The sequence below is a fragment of the Ornithorhynchus anatinus genome, chromosome 3, assembly GCF_004115215.2.
Source record: "Ornithorhynchus anatinus isolate Pmale09 chromosome 3, mOrnAna1.pri.v4, whole genome shotgun sequence".
NCBI lineage: Eukaryota > Metazoa > Chordata > Mammalia > Monotremata > Ornithorhynchidae > Ornithorhynchus > Ornithorhynchus anatinus.
This window is the reverse complement of record NC_041730.1, coordinates 7,446,779-7,468,407: the sequence shown is the minus strand read 5'-3', so window position 1 is coordinate 7,468,407 and position 21,629 is coordinate 7,446,779. Positions and strand designations below refer to the sequence as shown.

Sequence of the window (21,629 nt, the reverse complement as noted above, 5' to 3'; positions counted from 1 at the left end):
CCGCCTGGAGTTTGTTCCCCGATCCCCTGCCAACTCCTCCAGGACCATATGATCCCTCCTGTGAGCAGGGATGCCTGCGTCTGCGGGAGGAAGAGCCACAGCCTGGCAGGGAGATGGCTGGATCTATGAGCCTGGGGGCAGGATGCCTGGGCCTACGGCGGTAAAGAGTCACAGTCTGGGGACAAGACCCCTGGGTTTATGGGGGAGAGTCACAGTCTGGGGATAGGATGCCTGGGTCTGTGGGGGGAAGTCACAGGCTTGGGGCAGTGTGGCTGAGTCTGTGGGGGGAAGAGCCGCAGCCTAGGGGCAAGATGGCTGGATCTGTAGGGGGAGAGGCACAGATTGGGGGCAGGACACCTGTGTCTTTTGGGGGGAAAGCCACAGACTGAAGGTGAGAACACATCGGTCTATTGAGGGGAAGAGCCACAGCCTGGCGGCAGGATTCCAGGGTCTACGGGAGGAAGCAGCGTGGCCTAATGAATTACAGGTTTTAGAGTCAGAAGGACCTGGGTTTTAATCCAGGCTCTGCCACTTTTCTGCTGTGTGACCTTGGACAAGGCACTTCACTTCTCTATGCCTAAATTACCTCATCTGTAAAATGGGGATTAAGGCAGTGAGCTCTGCGTGGGACATGGACTGTGTCCAACCTGATTATCTTGTATCTATCCCAGTACTTAGTACAGTGCCTGGCACATAGTAAGCATTTAACAAATACCATAAAAAAGAGCCACGACCTAGGGGCAGGGTGGCTCGTGCTACGGCAGAAAAGCCACAGCCTGTGGGTAGGATGACTGGGTCTATAGTGGGTGTGGAGGGTGCGGGGGAGGTAAAGGAGGGAAGCAGCATGGCCCAGTGGATAGGGCATGGGCCTGGATGTCAGAAAGACCCGGGTTCTAATCCCGACTCTGACACTTTTCGGCTGTATGACCCTTGGCAAGTGACTTCTCTCCTGCAGTTACCTCATCTGTAAAATGGGGATTAAGGCTGTGAGCTCCTTGTGGGACATGGACTGTGTCCAACCTGATTATCTTGTAACTATTCCAGTGCTTAATATAGTGCCTGGCACATGGTAAGTGTTAAATACATACCATATACATACATAAATTTATTCAATATATTTATTAATGATACATTTTATTATTATATTTATTGCTAATATATTTAGCATATTATATATACATTTTTTAAAAGAGCCACAACCTGGATGCAAGATGTCAGGAAGCAGAATGGCGTAGTGGCTAGAGCACGGGTTTGGGAGTCAGAAGGTTAGAAAGAGCCTGGGCTTTGGAGTCAGAGCTCATGAGTTCGAATCCCAGCTCTGCCTCCTGTCCGCTGCGTGACTGTGGGCAAGTCACTTAACTTCTCTGTGCCTCAGTGACCTCATCTGTAAAATGAGCATGAAGACTGTGAGCCCCACGTGGGACAACCTGATTCCCCTGTGTCTACCCCAGCGCTTAGAACAGTGCTCTGCACATAGTAAGCGCTTAACAAATACCAACATTATTATTATTATTAAGGTTATGGGTTCAAATCCCACCTCCACCACTTGTCTGCTGTGTGACATTGAGCAAGTCACTTCACTACTCTGTGCCTCAGTTCCTTCATCTGTAAAATGGGGATTGAGACTATGAGCCCCATGTGGGATGGGGACTGTGTCCAATCTAATTTGCTTGTATCCATCCCAGCGCTTAGTACAGTGCCTGGTACATAGTAAGTGCTGAAAAATACCATTATTATTATTATTATTATCTGGGTCTATGGGGGGTGAGAGAAGAGTCATAATCTGGGAGCAGGATGCCTGAGTCTATGAGGGGAAGATTCACAGTCTGGAAGGCAGGATGCCTGGGTCTGTCCAATGGAAGAGGAGCCACAGTCCAGGCTTGGGCCTACAGGAGGAGAGCTACAGGAGGGGTCGGGAGGGCTGGGTCTCTGTGGGAGAAGAGTCGCAGTCAGGGAGGAGGATGCCTGAATCTAAGGAAGGAAAAGACACAGACTAAGGGAAGGATGCCTGGGTCTATATGGGAGAGCCACAGGCTGAGGGTTTAGGCTAGGGGCAGGATGCCTGGGTCTAGGGGGAGATGCCTGGGTTCAGGAAAGAGTAGACAGGAGGGAGCGCTGTGGGAAAGAATCTGGGAACAGGACCTTGGAATTTGGGGGGCAACAGGAGAGCTATCATTGGGGTGACTGAATGCCCGGCTTCTTGTCTGGTTCTTCCCCTCCAGGGCAGGCACCCCTCTCCCCATGCTTCAGCCTCTCCCTCCCATCCCACTGTAGAAACCTGGGAGAGGAAGAGAGGGGAGGCAGGCTGGAGGTGCATCCCAGCCATGACACACCCAACACCCCACACCTGGGTCCATACGCACATGTCGCCAGAAATCTTCCATCCGCCCGGACTCCTGGGTCTCGCAGGTCCATGGGGAGAGGGGGTGGGGGAACAGTTGGGGTGTGAGGCTCTGCGGGGAGGGCAGTGGGCCCCGGGAGGACGTGCCGGGAGGAGGGGATTCTTCTGGAGGCCCCTCAGCCCTCTCCCCCATCAGCCAGCCCCCCCGATGAGGGAACGCTGGAGGGGTGGGGGTCTCGGGAGTGGGGGCCTCCCATCCGAGAACCATCAAACCTTGTGCTAGAGAGGACATCTGAGGGGAAGAGGGGAAGGAAGCCGGGTGGGTGGGGGGGGAAGGGGATAGGAGGAGCTGAATGCCTGGGACTTTTGTGTCTCTGTGGGGGGAGGGTTATAGGGGTGTTTACTGCCTCTTCCCCCCAGAACAGGAGAAGGGAAGGGAGGGAGGTGGGAAGGGAAAGGCTCATTAGTATTAGTCACGACGACATGCAAATGAGGTCAGGGTGGGTTTGGGGAAGGAAGGGGGCTTGGCGGGAGGGCCGGGCCAGAGCAACATCCTAGAAACATCTCCCCCTTCACAGGACCCCATTTCCCTTCCCTGCCCACCCCCCTCTCGTGTCACTCCCAGGCAGCCTGGGAATCAGAAGGTCATGCTTCTAATCCCGTTTCCACCACTTGTCTTCACCACTTGACTTTGGGCAAGTCACTTCACTGTGCCTCAGTTCCCTCATCTATAAAATGGGGATTGAGACTGCGCGCCCCATGTGGGACAGGGACTGTGTCTGACCCGATTTGCTTGTATCCACCCCAGCGCTTAGAACGGTGCCTGGCACATAGTAAGCACTTAACATATACCACAATTATTATTATTTCTCTTCACCCTTCTCATATCCCCAGGATCTGTGTTGTAAGCTTCTCTTCCCCGGCCCCATCCCCAGGTCATTCAGTCCCACCCCCAGCCTCCAGGCCAGGTAACATCTAACCCATCCCAGGGGCTCTGGAGAGTGGTGGATCTCTCTGGTTTTCCCCAGCCAGTCCTGCGGGGTCAGAAATTCCCTCTTGTGTCTGGCTTCTCCCCCTACCCTTTCGTGGCCTAGTGGATAGAGCCCGAGCCTGGGAGATGTTCTTCCCCTTGACTCTATTTATTGCCATTGTTCTTGTCTGTCCGTCTCCCCCGATTAGACTGTAAGCCCGTCAAACGGCAGGGACTGTCTCTATCTGTTGCCGACTTGTTCATCCCAAGTGCTTAGTACAGTGCTCTGCACATAGTAAGCGCTCAATAAATACTATTGAATGAATGAGTCAGAAGGGCCTGGGTTCTAATTCCGCCTCGGCACTTGTCTGCTGTGTGACCTTGGACAAGGCACTTCACTTCTCTGGGCCTAAATTACCTCATCTGTAAAATGGGGATTAAGGCCCTGAGCTCTACGTGGGACGTGGACTGTGTCCCACCTGATTATTTTGGATCTATCCCAGTGCTCGGTACAGTGCCTGGCACATAGTCAGCACTTAACAAAACCCATAAAAAAGAGCCACAACCTGAGGTGCGGGATGGTTGGGACTATGGGGGAAAGCAGCAAGGCCTAGTGGCTAGAGCACGGGCCTAGAAGTCAGAGGACCTGGGCTCTAATCTCAACCCATCACTTGTCTGCTGCGTGGTCCGGGGCAAGTCACTTCACTGTGCCTCAGTTCCCTCATCTGTAAAATGGGGATTGAGACTGCGAGCCCCTCGTGGGACAGGGACCGCGTCCAACCCAATTTGCTTGTAGCCACCCCAGCGCTTAGAACAGTGCCTGGACCATAGTAAGTGCTTAGAGAAGCAGCGTGGCTCAGTGGAAAGAGCCCGGGCCTGGGAGTCAGAGATCATGGGTTCGAATCCCGGCTCTGCCACTTGTCAGCTGTGGGACTGTGGGCAAGTCACTTCACTTCTCTGTGCCTCAGTTACCTCATCTGTAAAATGGGGATTAAGACCGGGAGCCTCACGTGGGACAAACTGATGACTCTGTATCTACCCCATCGCTTAGAACAGTGCTCTGCATATCCTAAGCGCTTAACAAATACCAACATTATTATTATTAACAAATACCCCAATTGTAATTATTATTATTATGTCCCCTCTCAGTGGCAAAGGACAAGAGGCGGGCAGCCGCCTTCCCTCCTCCTGGATCGCCCTGTCCGAGCTCCCTCCGGGGTGCGGGGCGCGGGGCCGGGGTCGGGGGGCTCGGGGGTGCGCCCTGGACCGAGCTGTGCCGGCCCCCCGCTCCCCCTGGAGTCCCCGCTAGGCTCGGGGACAAAGCCAGACTGCAGCCCGCCGGGGGATGGGGACACAACGGGCTCCTCCGCTCAGGCCCGAGACCCTTCAGGTTGCGTTTGGAGAGGGGAGGTCCAGGTCCCCCTTCTCTCGTCCCACCCTCCGGGACCCCCAGCCCCAACCCAGTCCCACCCCCAGCCCACCTCCGACTGGCCAAGGGCCTGGGGGTGCGAGGGCGGAGGAGGCCCTGGCCCTGCCCTGGCCCTGCCCTGGCCCTGCCCTGGTCCCGAGAGATGCCAGAGCTGGGGGGGGGGGGGGGGCGGTGGAAGAGGAAGGCAAGGGGGCAGAAGAGCCGGGGGACCGGGGAACGGGAATGGGGTGAGGGTGGGGGCAGGGAAGAGATAGTTGGAGGGAGGAATCGGGGCCCGAGGGGAGGCCTGGAGAGCAGGGTAGGCAAGGGCGGAGGAAGGACAACAGGGAGGTCGATGAGGAGGAGGGGGTTGGGGGTCTTGGAGGTGGGGGGAGGGGAGGGGATGAACTGGATTAGTAAAACCCGTCTGTTCCCTCAGACAAAATCATAAAGTCCAGACACAAAAATGACGGCTCGTTAGTAGAAGCGGGGAAAGGGGCGCGATCCCCCCGCCCCTCCCCCTGGGGTCCGTGACCCCCCCGCCCCCACCCCCTGCGCGGCTTCTGGAGGGGGGGAGGGGCCGGCCGGGGTTGGGGGGTGGTGGGGGGAGAGGAGGTGGGCATGCCACACTGAGGGCCACAGCCCGCCCGGGACTCATGCGGGTTAAGAGGGGCCACGGCGGGGCGGGGGCTGAGGCAGCTGAGCTGGGGGAGGCCCGCGGTGGGCATGCGGGGCCATGCCAGGGTGGGGGGCGGCAGAGATGGAGGCCAGAGCTGGCGGCGGCGGCGGGCGGGCGAGGGAGGGAGGGGAGGGGGTTTCCTTCCTGTGGGGGAGGGAACCGGCAGGGCAGACCGCCCCCCGGGACAGGGGAGGGAGGTGGGGGGGCTCTGAGGACCACCCTTCAAAGGTGACCTCTGCCCACCAACCTCTTACCAAAGGCAAGGGAACCCGCAGCGTCACTCTCACCGTGACACCAAACCAGGTGGCCGGACACACCCTCACACGAAGAACACAGGGCCGCCCATACGCACACACTTAAGCACACGCACTTAAGCACACACCCGACAGACCCGGCTCATCGGGGGGCTCCCATCTCCACCACAGAACGGCCAGGGGAGTCGTGTGAGTCCTCGCCTCCGGTGACAGTGGGGAATTTAGGAGGCCGAAATCGGGCGGTGGGGTAGAATGGCACCTTCGTGGCTCGGTGGAAAGAGCCTGGGCTTCGGAGTCAGAGGTCATGGGTTCGACTCCCGGCTCTGCCACTTGTCAGCTGTGTGACTGTGGGCGAGTCACTTAACTTCTCTGGGCCTCACTTACCTCATCTGTAAAATGGGGATTAACTGTGAGCCTCACGTGGGACAACCTGATGACCCTGTATCTACCCCAGCGCTTAGAACAGTGCTCTGCACCTAGTAAGCGCTTAACAAATACCAACGTTATTATTCTTCCGAGTGTCCGCCTCTCGTCAGCCTGGCATTTACTGGGCACTTACTTTGTGCAGAACACTGTAGTAGGTGCTTGGGAGGATTTCATGGATTGCCGAAGGGGCGCAGTAAAAAAACCAACCCGATCAATAGTCTTGTTCATCACCTGCTGTGATCTGCCCACTACACTAAGCGCCTTGGCGAGGACGGCCACGCTTACCCGGACCCCTACCCAATATGGAGCCTTCAGTCTCAATCCCCTATTGATGTGGTTTGGGTGACTGGGGGCAGTGTCTTGCCCTTGTCCTCCCGAAGCCTGACTGAATGAGTTAGACCTGATCAGTGAACTCCAGGTGTTGGGGTCTAACACACTTACCTTGGGGATACCGGCGTGGTGGTGGGCGGGAGGAGCAGCTAGGCAATCCTCAGGACTTGGGGGTTGGGTGGGGGTGGATTTTAAGCTCTTCGAGGGCAGGGATCCAATCTACCTACATTATAGGGCTCTCCCAAGCATTTAGCATGGTGCTCTGCACAGTGAAGCGCTCGATAATTCCTTTTGATTAATGGGATATGGAAGGAGCATGGCCTAGTGGATACAGCATGGGCCTGGGAGTCTAATCTCGACTCCACCACTTGTCTGCTGTATAACCTTGGGCAAATCACATCGTTTCTCTGTGCCGCAGTTACGTCATCTGTAAAATGGGGATCAAGACTGTGAGCCCAATATGGGACCGGGTCTGTATCCAACCCAATTTGCCTTTATTAACAATGATAATAATAATAATGTTGGTATTTGTTAAGCGCAGAGCACTGTTCTAAGCGCTGGGGTAGACACAGGGGAATCAGGTTGTCCACGTGGGGCTCACAGTCTTAATCCCCATTTTACAGATGAGGTCACTGAGGCACAGAGAAGTGGAGTGACTTGCCCACAGTCACACAGCTGAGAAGTGGCAGAGCTGGCATTCGAACCCATGACCTCTGACTCCCAAACCCGGGCTCTTTCCACTGAGCCACGCTGCTTTCCCTAGCCACCCACTCCAGCGCTTAGTACAATGTCTGGCACATTGTAAGGGTTTAATGAATAGTACAATTATAATTATTATTATTATTATGGATCCCATCCACCGCAGTAGTACAGTCCCTTTCCAGTGCTGTGAGTGGCTAGATGGCTTAGCTCTCAGGCTCTGGGATTCCTTGGCTTTGTCTTTGCCCTTTCAGAGCCATGGGGACAGGTGCCCTGGCTTCCTCTCAAGGATACGCTTAAAATGGCTGGATTCCCATGGGGCTTGAGAGGGGACAGCGCGGGGAGCTTCATGCCAATTTCTCCCTGCCTGAGGGAGAAGAGACCACCCCTTCTCCTTCCTCGTTTGCCCCAGAGGAGGGAGAGGACTTTCACAAAAAGTCAGCCACCTAGTCCAGATCCACTGGGTGAGGTTTCAACTTCCCTGTCCCCCAGAAAGGAAAGAACCTAGCTCTCCTTTTAGAAAACCAAAAGAAACAACTCATTTGTGTTCATTGAAGGGACTTCCTGGTTCCTTTCTGGGTTTTTTGTTGTTGTTGTTTAATGGTATTTGTTAAGCGCTTAAGCAAGGCACCAAACTAAACGCGGGGCGGGGGGAGATACAAACTAATCAGGTTGGAGATAGTCCCTGCCCCACATGAGGCTCATAGTCTTAATCCTCATTTTGCAAATGAGGCAACTGAGGGCCAGAGAAGTAAAGTGACTTGTTCAAGGACACACAGCAGACAAGTGGCAGAGTTAGGATTAGAACCCAGGTCCTTCTGACTCCCAGGCCCTTGCTCTATGCACTAAACCTCACTGCTTCTAAAGAACCTAGCTCTCCTTTTAGAAAACTAAGAGAAACCACCGATTTGTTTCCTCAGAGAAGGGGCTTTCTGGTTTCTTTCTGTGGTTTTTTGTTGTTGTTTAATGATATTTGTTAAGCACTTACTATATGTGAGGCATTAAACTAAGTGCAGGGGTAGATACAAGCTAAGCAGGTTGGACACAGTCCCTGTCTCACATGGGGCTCATAGTGAAGCTCATGGGGCTCGAGAAGCCGCGTGGCTCAGTGGAAAGAGCCTGGTCTTGGGAGTCAGAGGTTATGAGTTCGAATCCCGGCTCTGCCACTTCTCAGCTGGTGACTGTGGGCAAGTCACTTCACTTCTCTGGGCCTCAGTGACCTCATCTGTAAAATGGGGATTAACTGTGAGCCTCACGTGGGACAACCTGATTACCCTGCATCTACCCCAGCGCTTAGAACATGCTCTGCACATAGTAAGCACTTAACAAATACCAACATTATTATTATTATTATTATTATTATGGGGCTCATAGTCTTAATCTCCATTTTACAAATGAGGTAACAGAGGCCCAGAGAAGTAAAGTGACTTCCTCAAGATCACACAGCTGACAAGTGGCAGAGCCAGGATAATAACTCAGGTCCTTCTGACTCACAGACCTGTGCTTTATCCACTAGGCTGCACTGCTTCTTTTAATAATAATAAGGATAATGGTATTGGTTAAGCACTTACTCTATGCTGAGCACTGTATTAAATTCTGGGGTAGATTCAGATTCCTTTCCCTCATCTCCCACCCCTCCCTGGAGGCTATGGCCTAGTGGACAGAGCATGGGCCTGAAGTCAGAAGGACCTGGGTTCTAATCCTGACTGTGCGACGTGTCTGCTGTGTGACCTTGGGGAAGTCACTTCACTTCTCTGGGTCTCAGTTACCTCCTCTGTCAAATGGGGATTAAAACTGTGAGTCCCATTAGCTTGTATCTACCCCAGAGCTTAGTACAGTGCCTGGCAATAGTAAGCGCTTACCAAATACCATCATCATTATTATTATCTGTCAGATTAGAGCAGCAGAAGCAGTGTGGCCCAATGGCAGGAGCAAGGGCCTGGATATCAGAAGTCTTGGGTTTCAGTCCTGGCTCTGCCACTTGCCTGCTGTGTGACCTGGAGTAAGTCACCTAACTTTCTCATCTGTAAAATGGGGATTCAGTATCTCTTTTCCCTGCTTTTATTAGTAATCATATTTATTGAGCACTTACTGTGTGCAAACTTGGACAATGAGTCCCAAATGGGCAGAGATTGGGTCCATCCTGATTAGTTTGTATCTACCCGGCTCTGCCGCTTTTCAGCTGGGTGACTGTGGGCAAGTCATTTCACTTCTCTGTGCCTCAGTTCCCTCATCTGTAAAATGGGGTTGAAGACTGTGAGCTTCATGTGGGACAACCTGATTACCCTGTATCTACCCTAGCACTTAGAACAGTGCTCGGCACATAGTAAGCGCTTAACAAATACCACATTATTATTATTATTACTCCAGTGCTTAGTACAACGCTTGACACATAGTGAGCGCTTAGTGAATGCCACAAAACTATTATTAAGAGCCAACATTAACTGCCAGCCCTCAGTGAACTTGTGCCAGCCGCCATCTCTGCGGGGAATCTGATCCAATCAATCGATGGTATTTATTGAGCACTCTAATAAGCACTTGAGAAAGTACAATATCATAGAGATGATAGACATGTTCCCTGCCCAGTACGACTTTACAGTCTAAAGGGTTAGAAATCGCTGCCCTTTACAGTGTTTGGTCCCCACTTGGACTCATTCTAGGAGTGATTTCCAGGGGAAGGGCCTGAGCGTGAATCAGCGGGGCTCAGTGCAAAGAGCACGGGACTGGAAGTTAGGACACCTGGGTTCTAATCCCGGCTCTGCCAGTTGCCTTCTGGATGACCTTGGATGGGTCCCTTAAATTGCGCCTCAGTATCCTCCCCTTTAAAATGGAAATTAAGTACCCATTTTCCTTGCCTCTTAGCTTATAAACTCCATGAGGAACAGGGACTGTGATCTGACTGTATCTATCCCAGCCCTTAATACAGGGCTTGACCCAAAGTGTGTGCTTAACCAAAGCCAAGTTATTGTTATTACTGTTATTTAGGGCAGGGTCTCCTTCTGAGGGATACTCAAGGCCAAAGAGAACAGTGCCTACAGACTCCACTCTCACAAGAAGGGCACCAATGTGGGCTGGGAAAGAGGGGAGCTTGTGGCATTATGCCAGGGTCTTCCCCTCCCCAGTTGTCCCTTCCAGCCAAGGAGTCCAGTCCAGGGAAGGAAGAGGCAGACGGCGGGCCGAACCCACTGATTCATTCATTCATTCATTCATTCATTCAATCTGATTTATTGAGCACTTACTGTGTGCAAAGCACTTTACTAAGTGCTTGGGAGAATACAAAATAACAAAGCCCATCTCCAGGACCTCAACGCGGGGGACCCGTGGAAGGTTGTGGTACAGGCCGCAGGGTTGCCGAAGGGTCAGAGACTCGGAGCGGACTGAGCTGGCCACCTCGGGGCGAGCACACACATTCGTAGGCCAAAGGCCCTGCGTGAACCTCCCGGGAAGCCCGTTATCCCTCTGACTTTCATCACCCGTCCTCCCACCCACCTGGAAACCCACCCCTTGGCTCATCATCCCACGCACCCGCCGACACTCAGCCCCCACTTCCACACACACCGCCATATACATGTATATACCACACATACCTGCACTCACAACCCCCCCACACCAAGAACACAGGCATATACCACACAGGCCCACACTCACCACACCACACACACACCATGCACCACACCACACACGCATACACCACACCACACATGCATACACCCCCCCCATACCTGCACTCACACCCACCCCCCACACACAGTCACCACAACACACACATGATGGAACTCACCGCCCCCACACATCCTGAGGAAAGCCCAGAGGCTGCATCTCCCACCCCCCTGCCGCCCCTGCCTAGTCTCTCATCCCCAACCTGGAAGAAAATCAGCCCCTTCCACAGAGCATGCGAGGTAACAGGGTGGGAGGGGGTGGGGCGAGAGAGTGCGAGATGGGGGAGGGAAGACAATGTGAGACACAGTGTTAGTCGGGAGCTGCAGAGCGGTTTGGGGGAGAACAGGACACTGTCCCTGGGGTGTGGGGAGAAAGACCCTTCATGCCATGCAGAATGGAGGGGGAGAGAGGTTGAGCCCACCCTGGAGCAGAGAGAGGAGGTCGGTTGCCCCGGCAGCCAGCCTGGACCCCTGGATTGGGATAGACCCTGATGCCAATAGCTGGTGCCAACTTGGGTGATGCCAGGCCCGGGGGGCCTGACGGGACTCTGCAGGCCCCTCCCCGACATGCCGGCCTGATCCCCCCCGCCTAATAGATCCCCCTCCCCAACTCAGCTGACTGCCAAGGGGATCTGGCCCGTGGCCCCCCTCTGAGCCCCAAGGGGTCCCGGGCCGGGAACTAACGGTGAGCAGAGCAGTAGCATGTCATGGGATGGTGTTTTCCATGGATTTTCAGGAGACCAAGAAAGAAATTAAACCAAAGAAAGAAAAGAAAAAGAAGAAAAAGAGGAAAAGCAAAGGAAAATTCCCGGTGCCCGCAGGCTAGCCAAGGCCGCCCACATCAGAGTGGGACCCCGGGGCCCGCCAAGTGCCCTCTGGCTGCGGGGCTCAATTGGTTGGTGGGGGGGGAAGGGGTGGGGAGGGCCAAATTTTTTGGATTTCCATTTGACTTTTGGTCTCATTTGTTTGTTTTATTAAAGGAAAAAGAAAAAGAAAAAAAGGAGAAAACAACTCAGGAGAGAGAAGAAAATCCAGAGATCGTCCAGAACGCAAGAACCAATCGGAAGAGCAGAACGAAGGGGGAACTCAACCAATAAAGAAAGGAAACGAAAGAAGGAGAATCGAACAGTTAAAAAAACCCACGGCAAACCAAACGATAAGACAATTAGAGTGATATCTACCAGGTAATGCAGTTTGTTTACCATAGCGTGTCCAATCCCTGCGTGCTTCACCGGAGATATGAGGGGAGGGGATGGGGGAAGGTGGAGGGGGGGAGTCGTGTGTCAAAAACAAAACAAAACAAAACAAAAGAACAAAATGAAAGAAAAGAAAAATAAAATGACCAACCGTGAAACTCAAGGAAAGAGGAGAAATATATATATATATATATTTTGTTGTTGCTCAACCAGACCCTCCCCAATCCCCGGGCCCAACTGGCCTCTCTTTAATGTTTAATAAGAAAATAAAAAATCTAGTGGAAAAAAAAATGAAAAGAAAATCTAAATCCCTTGTTTTCCGAGCCCGGCCTTCCCCTCCCTGGATCCTCCTTCCCCCCCTCCCCACAGCCCACCCCGAGTCCCCCTCCCCGAAGAGCCGTCTGCAGAGAAGGGGGAACAGTTAGAGATCTTGGTTAGTAGAGAAGGAAACAATGAAAAGAATTGGACCGAGAAAGCAAAGACTTAAAGATGGCCGACATTCCGCGGATGAGACAGAAAGGTTAGTTCGGTTCCTGGGCCCGCGCACGCCACCCACCCACCCTCCATCCCGGGTTATTAAGCGTGTTAGTAACACACACAGAGTCGGCGACGGGGTGGGGGGTGGGTAGGGGGAAGGCAGGGGGGTTAAGAAGCAAACCCACTAGGCGGTATTAGTAAGTCCTGTCAGCTGAAATGTCACGGGGAAGTGGCAGGGGGTGGGAGTGGCAGGGGGAGGGGGATAACAGGATTGGTGAGGGAAAGGGGGGGAAAGAGGGGAGTGAGAGAGGGATGGGCTGTTGGATTGGTCTATTTCTAACTGGTCAACCTGACAGCTGGCTGCTGCACCCTCCACTAGGTAAGCCACGAGGCTGGTTGGTCAATTGGCCAACCAGTTGACCGATTGGCTAGTTGCTGCCTAGGCTAATGGAAGGCCCGATGGCTGATTGGCGGTGGTCCATCCAGCAGATTGGGGGGTGACTGACCAACCGGGCCCTACGGCACCACCAGTTGTCCCGGACCTTAGCCCTTGGGTGTGATGGGGCTTTACGTGAGTTCCGGGGGAGAGGCCCAGAACCATAATGGGGGAAGAACCATAATGTCTGCTTTTTCTGAGGAGTGGGGGGGTGGGTGTCAGGGAAATGGGTCTCGGGAAGCCAAGGGAACCTCCCCCTCCCAGCTTCTCCCATTTGTACTGTGTCTCTTCGCCCAGAAAGGAAGAGGTAGATGATCACCGGAACGGGGAGGTGGTGATCCCCCAGCACCCCAGAGATCTTCTCTCCCAACAGTATCCAGCTGACCCGACCGCCACCACTCGCCCACCACATTGACTTCATCTCTTCTTCCGACCACCGCCCCCACCCCATAATCCCTCCCCCCCAGCAACCCCACATTACCTCGTGATTCCCAAAGAGCCCAAGACTCTTCCCATCCCCTTTCCACCTTCCCCTTCCATTCATCATCCATCCTTCCATCCCATCTCACTCTTTTGCCCCTTCTGATTTCCCCAGATTACATCCTCCTCCTTCTCTTCCTCTGTCCAAGCCTCCAGATCGGTTGGATTCCCTGAGCTTCCGATGATGTCTCCATCCTTTCTCCCACCTCTCCATACCCCTTTTTTAGGACTTTTAAGTTTTTCTTCCCCAGAGAGGGGTCCTGCTCCCATCCACTCGCTCCCACTCCAACATCTTCCTCCCATCCTGCATTGATACCTAAGGAGAGACCCAGCTGGACCAGCAGCATAGAGACATCCCAACTGGCTTTATCTTCAGGGGGATTCCTTTCAACAATGGTCCTGAGCACAGAGACAGTTATTCCTTTGGCGTGCAGGGGGTGGGGAGAGGATAAGGATTTTAATGGGGATGGAGCCTGAGGGGGGACAGATTTCAAAGAGCTCATGTAGGGGTCTTTTCAACCCCAGTTTAATCTTCTCAGATCTTGTCAGAGACCAGGGATGAGAGGCCGAGAGGCCTGTTCACCCAGCTTTGTGAGGGATTGGGCCCACTGCTCCTGTGGTCCCAGGTCAGGATCAAGCCAAGTATCCTGATGGGCAGCAGAGGCAGGGGAGGTAGTGTTGCCTAGTGGAAAGAGCACAAGACTGGGAGTCAGAAGACACAGGGTTGAGTCCCAGCTCTGCCACTGGCCTAAGGGGTGATCAAAGGACTAGGAAAGTATTCAGGTAAATTCTCCAGGTGGTTGAGTAAGGAGCAAAGGAGAAATTAAGGACCCAGAGAATTCATCACTGGTAGAAATAGTATGAACTCATCCCCACTGGCCTTGCTCTACAACCTCAGCAAGTCAGTTAACCTTTCTGGGTCTCAGTTTCCTCATCTGCAAATTGGGAATAAAGCCTTTCTCTCCCTTCCTCACAGAAGCGCCGTGAGACAGGGAACATGTCTTCCAACTCTGTTGTATTCTACTCTCCCAAGCACTTAGTACAGTAACCGGCCCACAATAAGCCCTGAATCAATACCACTGATGATGAGGCTAAAATGAGGCCACTAATGTGAAAGCGCTTTGGGAAAATAAAAGTGCTGTGTGGCTTAACTGCAGTTTAAATTGCAACATGAGAAGAGGATACAGAATAGTCAGCAATCGATCGATACTTGTTATTGAACACCCACTCTGTGCGGAGCCCTGTTCTAAGGGTTTGGGAGAGTTAGCAGGGATAACATTGGAAATATTTCATTATTGCACCTAGAAGGAGATATTTGAGGCCATATAGGATCATTGAAAACTCTGTCGGAGTTCCAGAACTCAGCTAGGATTAACAGAAATGGAAAAATACAGGAAGAGTTGGTGCATATTTTTAATGGTATTTGTTAAGCGCTTACTATGTGTCAAGGACTGATTTAAACATTGGCATAGATACCAGCTAATTAGGTTGGAGGCAGTCACTGTCCCGTATGGACTCAACCTAAGTAGGAGGGAGAACAGGTGTCGAATCCCCATTCTGTGGTTGAGGAAACTGAAGCAAGGAGAAGTTAAGTGACTTGCCCAAGGTCACATAGCAGGCCAGCGGCAGAGCCAGGATTAGGCTCCAGATCCATGCTTTATCCACTAGGTCAGAGAGTAGCTTTATTCGTGGCCCAGCAAAAACTTTTCTAGGATGCCAACCCAGACATTTCCCACAATACTCCTTGTACACCTAGGAGTGTTTGCGTAAAAGTCAGTAGTGGCATTTATTAAGTGCTTTCTATGTGCCAGGGACCAAGCACTAAATGCTGGTGAAGGCAGAAGAGAAGCCAATCAGACACAGTCCCTGTCCCACACACACGGAAGCAGTGGGGACAGTATTACTTTGCAATAAGCCAACAGCCAAGTCACAGGCATGAAAGCAGCCCAATCCCCCATAGTGGCTTAACTGGTGGCAGGGGTTTAGTAACAGGGTTGTTACGAGCAATGCTATCCAAATCGCTAAAGAGGAATGGCAGCACTGTTAAAATTGGGGGAAATGGTGGGTTTTGAATGAAGAGAATTCATAAGGCCTTAACGGGCTGGGTAGAAAAGGGTGAATAAGTCAACAGTCAAGGAGGAGAGATGGAAGGGGAGGAGTACAGGAAAAGAGGGTTAGGAAATAGGGGGTGTAGGGGTCATAGGACCTGGAGGTCGGGGCGGGGGGAGCCTAAGGGGATTAGAGTTTCATCATTTAACCCATCAATCAACCAGGTTGGTGGGGGTATGGTGTTAGAATTAGTAACGGGAGGAGGAGGAGTGGGGTTAGAAGGAGGATAATTAGGAACATTAACTGGATCAAGTTGATGACATCCAGTGAGTCGCTGGGAGGTTGGGAGAGGGGAGTTGGGGGAAAGGGGGAAGAGGGGCCAGGGGAAGCTAAGTACAAAACAAGAGCAGCAACAACATTCATGGTCTTGGGGCAAGAGATGGAGAGGGGCCTGCCTAGTCAGAGAGGAACAATGGGTGGACATGGTTATGACTAGGCCCGCATTCCCCAGGGCCCAACCAGGGCCAGCCGAGGCCAACCATAGCCATGAGGCAGAGCCGCTCAAGGCTGCTCTTTCTCCTCCTCTGTAGAGGGTCGGAAAGTCAGAGGAGTGGGCTTCACTGAGTGGGGGACCTCCTCTGCACGTGGGTTTCTGATGAGTGTGAGGCAAGGGCACCGGTCGGCCACCACAGGGCCCCAACGGACCGACACCTCCTCCTTTCCTAGGGATCCTCTGAGGGGATGGGGGCTACTGAAAGAGAAAGGGGTAGTTGAGAACTCCAATGAAGAAGTCTAATACAGCTCTCGGCCTGGGAACACGTTGGCTTTTGCCCAAGGCCCCGAGGCAGAGGCCTGAGGTTTCTGTGGAGACTATGGCGACAACAGTAGGAGACGCATCGTAGAGTAGTGGACAGAGCACGGGCCTGGTAGTCAGAAGGTCATGGATTCTAATCCAGGCTCTGTCACCTGTCTTCTGTGTGACCCTGGGCAAATCACTACTTCTTTGGGCCTCAGTTACATCATCTGTAAAATGGGGGTTCAGACTGTGAGCCCCATGTGGGGCAGGGACTGTGTTCAATCCGATTTGCTTGTATCTACCTATGGGTTTAGTACAGTGCTAGGCACTTAGTAAGTGTTTAACATATACCATAATTATTACTATTATTATTATTATGGGGTCAGGATTGGCCTTCCTCTGGTCCAAGGGATTCAGCGGGGGAGGAAATGGGCCCTGTGGGCTCTCCAAAGAGCCCAGTAGCTAGCATGGTCACTTGATGGAGTGGAGGCTCGGAGGGTGACTTGTCCTCATGTCCTCCCAGAGCCCACCTCCCCCGCCGGGCCAGGGGCCATCTGGGAAGGAGGCCCGGAGCCCACCCACTCAGGGCCCCCGAGGGCCCCTGTGTCTGAGGGAGAGCTCACTCCTGGTCACCTTGGCCCTGTCCCAACGAGGCAGCCCCGTTCCAGCTCGGAGTCCTAGGGGGTGTGGAGGCCACCTTCTCTAGATTCCCTCCCCGGGCCATAGCCAGCAGTGGTGGGCTCATTAACCCTCCATCTCCGATATTCCATTTGTCTTGTAGGGATTGTCTGCCCACTGGCTGGAGCCTCAGCCCGCCGTTCTCCTCCAGAAGCAGAAATTATGCTCGGAAGGGGCCAGAAAAGCAAACCGGGGAGTCTGGGAGCGGAGCGATAGAGAAGAAATTGAGCAGCAAAGGGAAAAGACTAAGGGACAGTGACTTTCAGTCTTAAGTGCAGCAGTAGCCGGTGCAACTGTGTGACCGATATGGCCAAGGCAGAAGGTCTCACATTGGCTTTTTCTGCCACATATACACTCTTGAGTGAACTTCACTGTCGGTGCTGTCTCCGAGTATGAAGGACGGATGCGTGTGTGTGTCCGTGCGTGCCTGCCTCGATATATATGTGGCAGCAGGAGAATTTAGACAGATCCATGGCATATGCAGGTCCAGTGGATGGTCCTACCCATGCCCCTGAAAACCTCAGCCGATCAATCAATCTATCAGTGTGGTTCAGTGCTGGGGAGAGCAGAGAGGCCCAGTGGGGCAGGAGCAAAGCAGGAAGGGGAGAGGGGTCTGTGGGGGAGATGGGGAGAGCCGGGGGGGGCTCCGGGCTCGGTGGAGATGGGGAAGATCCAATGGCAGTGGCAAGAGGAGGGAACGAAGGACCAGGCCGGGAGTGACGGGGCCTGTTGTCTGCATGAGAGAGGCTGGAGCAGGGGTGAAATTAGTAATGTGCAAAACCGGGTCAGGGTCAGTGCCTCAGAGGCTTGTGGAGCTGCGTTTCTTGGAAGGGCTGGAGGAGGAGAGGGAGGAGGACGATGAGGACGAGGAGGAGGACAAGGAAGAGGAGGAGGATGAGCAGCACTGTCAGTGTGGCCTGGTGGCCGTGGGATGGGGAAAAATCTTTTTACGATTAGTAAACGATGTTACAGCAGGTAGGGGTGGGGGTGGGGGGGGAATAGCATCACTGAGGTGTGTGGGAGAAATCAGAGGAGGGGAGGGGAGGGCTCCTCTGGGAGGCAGTTTTCCCCAACTCATACTGGGATCACCCCTCTAGTACCTAGGGAGGCAAGAGTTCTGCCCAAGAGCAAAGCACAGCCCATTGCCCAGAGGGAGGAGAGGGTGTGCCCTTTCAGAGGGCTGAATCTGGGCCTCGAGGGTCCAGGAATCAATCGGGAGATGGGCAGGGACTTCGGGACTATGAAGGTCACAACTCTGAGGAACCAGTGTGAGAAATGAGGAACTTGGGGGGGCTGAGGCTGCACCTAGACAGATTCAAAGTGGAGCAGGGGGGTTATGCGTGGGGTGACCTGGGAGAGACCTGGGAGAGAATTGAGAGGAACTGGAAGGGAATTGGGGGAGACCTGGGAAAGGACTTGGGAAGAGACCACTAAGTCCCGGCAGAGGACTCAGAGGGCTCCTAGCCCAGGCATACAGCGTGGAGAAGCAGCATGGCTTAGTGGAAAGAGCATGGGCTTGGGAGTCAGAGGTCATGGGTTCTAATCCTGGCTCCGCCACTTATCCGCTGGGTGACTTTGGGCAAACCATTTAACTTCTCTGTGTCTCAGTTACCTCATCTGTAAAATGGGGATTAAGACCGTGAACTCCACGTGGGACAGCCTATTATCTTGTATCTACCCCAGCACTTAGAACAGTGCTTGGCACATCGTAAGCGCTTAACAAATACCATCATTATTATACAGCCTCTCCTAGAACAGGGATCCGGCCCACCTCTGGGACTCTCAAAAGGTCTGAGCCCCAGGAGCATGGTTCATATGGTTCACATAAATTGAGAAGCAGCGTGGCCTAGCGGAAAGAGCGAGGCCCTGGGAGTCAAAGGAACTGGGTTCTAATCCCGGCTCCATCTTGTACCTGCTGTGTGACCTTAGGGCAAGTTACTTAACTTGTCTGGGCCTCAATTCCCTCATCTGCAAAATGGGGATTCAATACCTGTTCTCCCACCCACTTAGACTGTGAGCCCTAGGTGGGACCTGATTACCGTGTATCTGTCCCATTGCGTAGTACAGTGTTTGGCCCATAGTAAGTGCCTAACAACTACCACAGTCATTATTAACATTATTATAATATGTAATTATATATATGTATATACAGGTTTATAATAAACTGTATAATCCCAGAGTGTCCTGGGGCAGAGCAGTCCTCTGGGAACTATGAGGACCAAGCTGAGGTGGGCTGGGCTGACAAGGGCACAGTGTCCCTAATGTTGGGTTTACCTAGCCAATCCAAGCCCCAAGGGAGCCCCCTCACCTCAAATTCCACCCTAATCCCCTGCTCTGCTTCCCCCGGCCCTCGCTTTGCTACACGGGCCCTGTCACCCCGTCATCCTGCTTCTAGCGTCACCCTGGGCCTCACACACTCCTCCTGGCGGTACCTGGCCTTGGTCCTCCAGCCCCACTTTGCTCAGGCCTTGCCTCTGGTACCTCCACTCTCAGGGTCCTTCTCTCCAGCCTCCAGCCCACTGTAGAGGTCTCCATGCCTACCACTATGCCCCAAATACTAATCCATACATGCCTGCCCAGCACTTGATGGGAACTAGGGCTGCCCGGGCCTGTTCACCCCCAAGGCCCAGACCACCTTATTCTCCCTTCCTCTGCCACCTCTTCTTCAATATACCCACCCTGTCTGGACCAAAATGTCCAGCCCAGACCTCTGCCCCACCACTCCCTTTCCGATCTCCCCACTTGCCCTAGCTTCCTCTCTTTCAAAATCCTTTTGCCAGCCCCTACTCTTCACACTCCAACCTAGTCTGACCCCCTGGGTCTAGTCTCCACCCCAACCCTGGCCCGCTCTTGTCCAACCCCTGTCAAACCCCACCCTCCACTTGCTGACCCTCTGATGACCCCATTCTCTACCCCCTCACACTCTGCCCCCACCCCTGTCCTTGAACTGACCCTTCCCCCCGCACAGCCACTCCTCCTCTGTCCTCATCCCTCCCATGCCCCAGACCTCACCCTCCTCCCCAGCGCCTATCCGACGTCAGCCTCTTGCCCGCCCCAGTGCCCGTTCCGTGCCATCTTCACCCGGTCCTCCGGGGTGCCCCCTGTGCCCATCCCGTGCCAGCCCCCGCGCCCTCCGCTCCCCCTACCTGGCGCAGGTTGCGGGTGACCCGGACGTCGTGCCAGGCGTTGTCGTTGAACTTGCCGTTGACGGGCTCGACGAGGGCCTCGAAGGCGCCCGACCCGAGGTTGATGACGAGCCACACGGCCCCGGCCTTGAGGGACAGGTTGACGTAGTCAGCCGACTTGCCGGTGTGCAGCATCAACCCGTTGCGCTGCAGAGTGCGGAAGGCCAGCGTGATCTCGTCCGTGCTGCTCTGGATCGGGTTGTGGGACAGGTCGTAGCAGAAGAACTCGTTGCCCTTGAAGGTCGCCACATACTCCTCCTTCCCTGGAGGTGGGGACGCGGGGTGGGGGTGACAAGGGAGGTGAGGGGCCAGAAGTCGAGCATCTGACACCCTCTCTTCTCCCCCGCCCCTTCATCTGGCCTCCCCTTACCTCCTCCTGAGACCCAGAAGTCCCCCCTTCTTACCCTGCTCCCATAGCATAGGGCTCAAACTCCCGGGCCCCAGCTCGCCTCCGCCCACCCTACTACCCAGGATCCAGTCATCCGTCCAGCCGGGCATCAGTTCTCTACCCATCTCCACCCATCTCGGTGCTCTGGGCGGGAAGCGTCTGTCACCCCGACAGCTGCCAATTAAGCTGTCACCGGATGAGGTTCATCGACCACTCTCCTGCTCTCTCACCCCAACCATTGCGTCAATGTGAGCCGGCCTGGGAGCCGGGAGTTGGGGACACTGAACCTGAGCCTGAGCCACCCCTACACCTTCGTGCCTCCCAGAGCTAGAAACTCTGGGCCCCAGTGGGCACTCCTTGCTCAGTGGAGAGATTGGAACCTCCTTGCCTCTCTGGTCTGAGGGTCCAGGATGGGTGGTCAGAGGGGGCCACCCAAGGGGGCTCATGACTCCAGGGGGAGAGGGCAAGAGAGTGGCAGGAGTAGGGGCCAGGCAACAGGTGGGATGCCTAAGCAGGAGGGGGCAATCAAGGATCCAAGGAGGAGTAGACGGTAAGCTCGTTGTGGGCAAGGAAGGTGTCTGTTATATCGTCCTCTCCCAAGCACTTAATAAACACCCTCTAGACTGTAAACTCATTGTGGGCAGCGAATGTGTCTGTTAACTGTATTCTCACACTGTAAGCACTCAATAAATACAGTTGACTGATGAAGTTTGACCGGGGGAGGGGGGCAGCTGTGGCAAGTAAGTCCAGTGGGAGGGTGGGAGGGAGAGCAGGGTCGAAGCTCCTTGCGGACAGGGAACATGTCTACCAACTTGGTTATACTGAATTCTCCCAAGCGCTTAGAACAGTGCTCTGCGTACAAAAAGCACTCAGTAAATTCCATCGGCTGGTTAAATGACAGAGTACAGGGACACAGCTAGGCAGCAACTCACTGAAGGGGGAGGGTGTCCACCCCAGGCCACATAGGGTGTTCTCTGCGGGGACCCCGGAGGGCGGGGGAGGCAGTCAGGGGCTTTTTCTGGAGAAGCAGCAGCGAGGCTTAGTGGAAAGACCGCAGGCTTGGGAGTCAGAAGCTGTGGGTCCTAATCCCAACTCCGCCACATAATAATAATAATAATGGTATTTGTTAAGCACTTACTATGTGCAAAGCACTGTTCTAAGTGCTGGGGGGAGGGCTA

General features: G+C 53.9%; 1 protein-coding gene across 33 annotated transcripts in view; it reads right to left on the bottom strand.

Moving 5' to 3' along the window:
• NRXN2 (neurexin 2) overlaps positions 1-21,629 on the bottom strand; it is a 176,888-nt gene that overhangs the window by 131,025 nt on the left and 24,234 nt on the right. For 16 of the 33 annotated variants that reach the window (XM_039911367.1, XM_029061746.1, XM_029061768.1 and 13 more), the window contains 2 exons: positions 20,025-20,326; positions 11,948-11,992 (listed from right to left, as the gene is read on the bottom strand). In XM_039911367.1, the coding sequence (XP_039767301.1) occupies positions 11,948-11,992; positions 20,025-20,326 (347 nt within the window). The remainder of the gene's footprint in view (positions 1-11,947; positions 11,993-20,024; positions 20,327-21,629) is intronic. The other 17 variants (XM_029061749.1, XM_029061751.1, XM_029061769.1 and 14 more) reach the window with 2 other exon arrangements.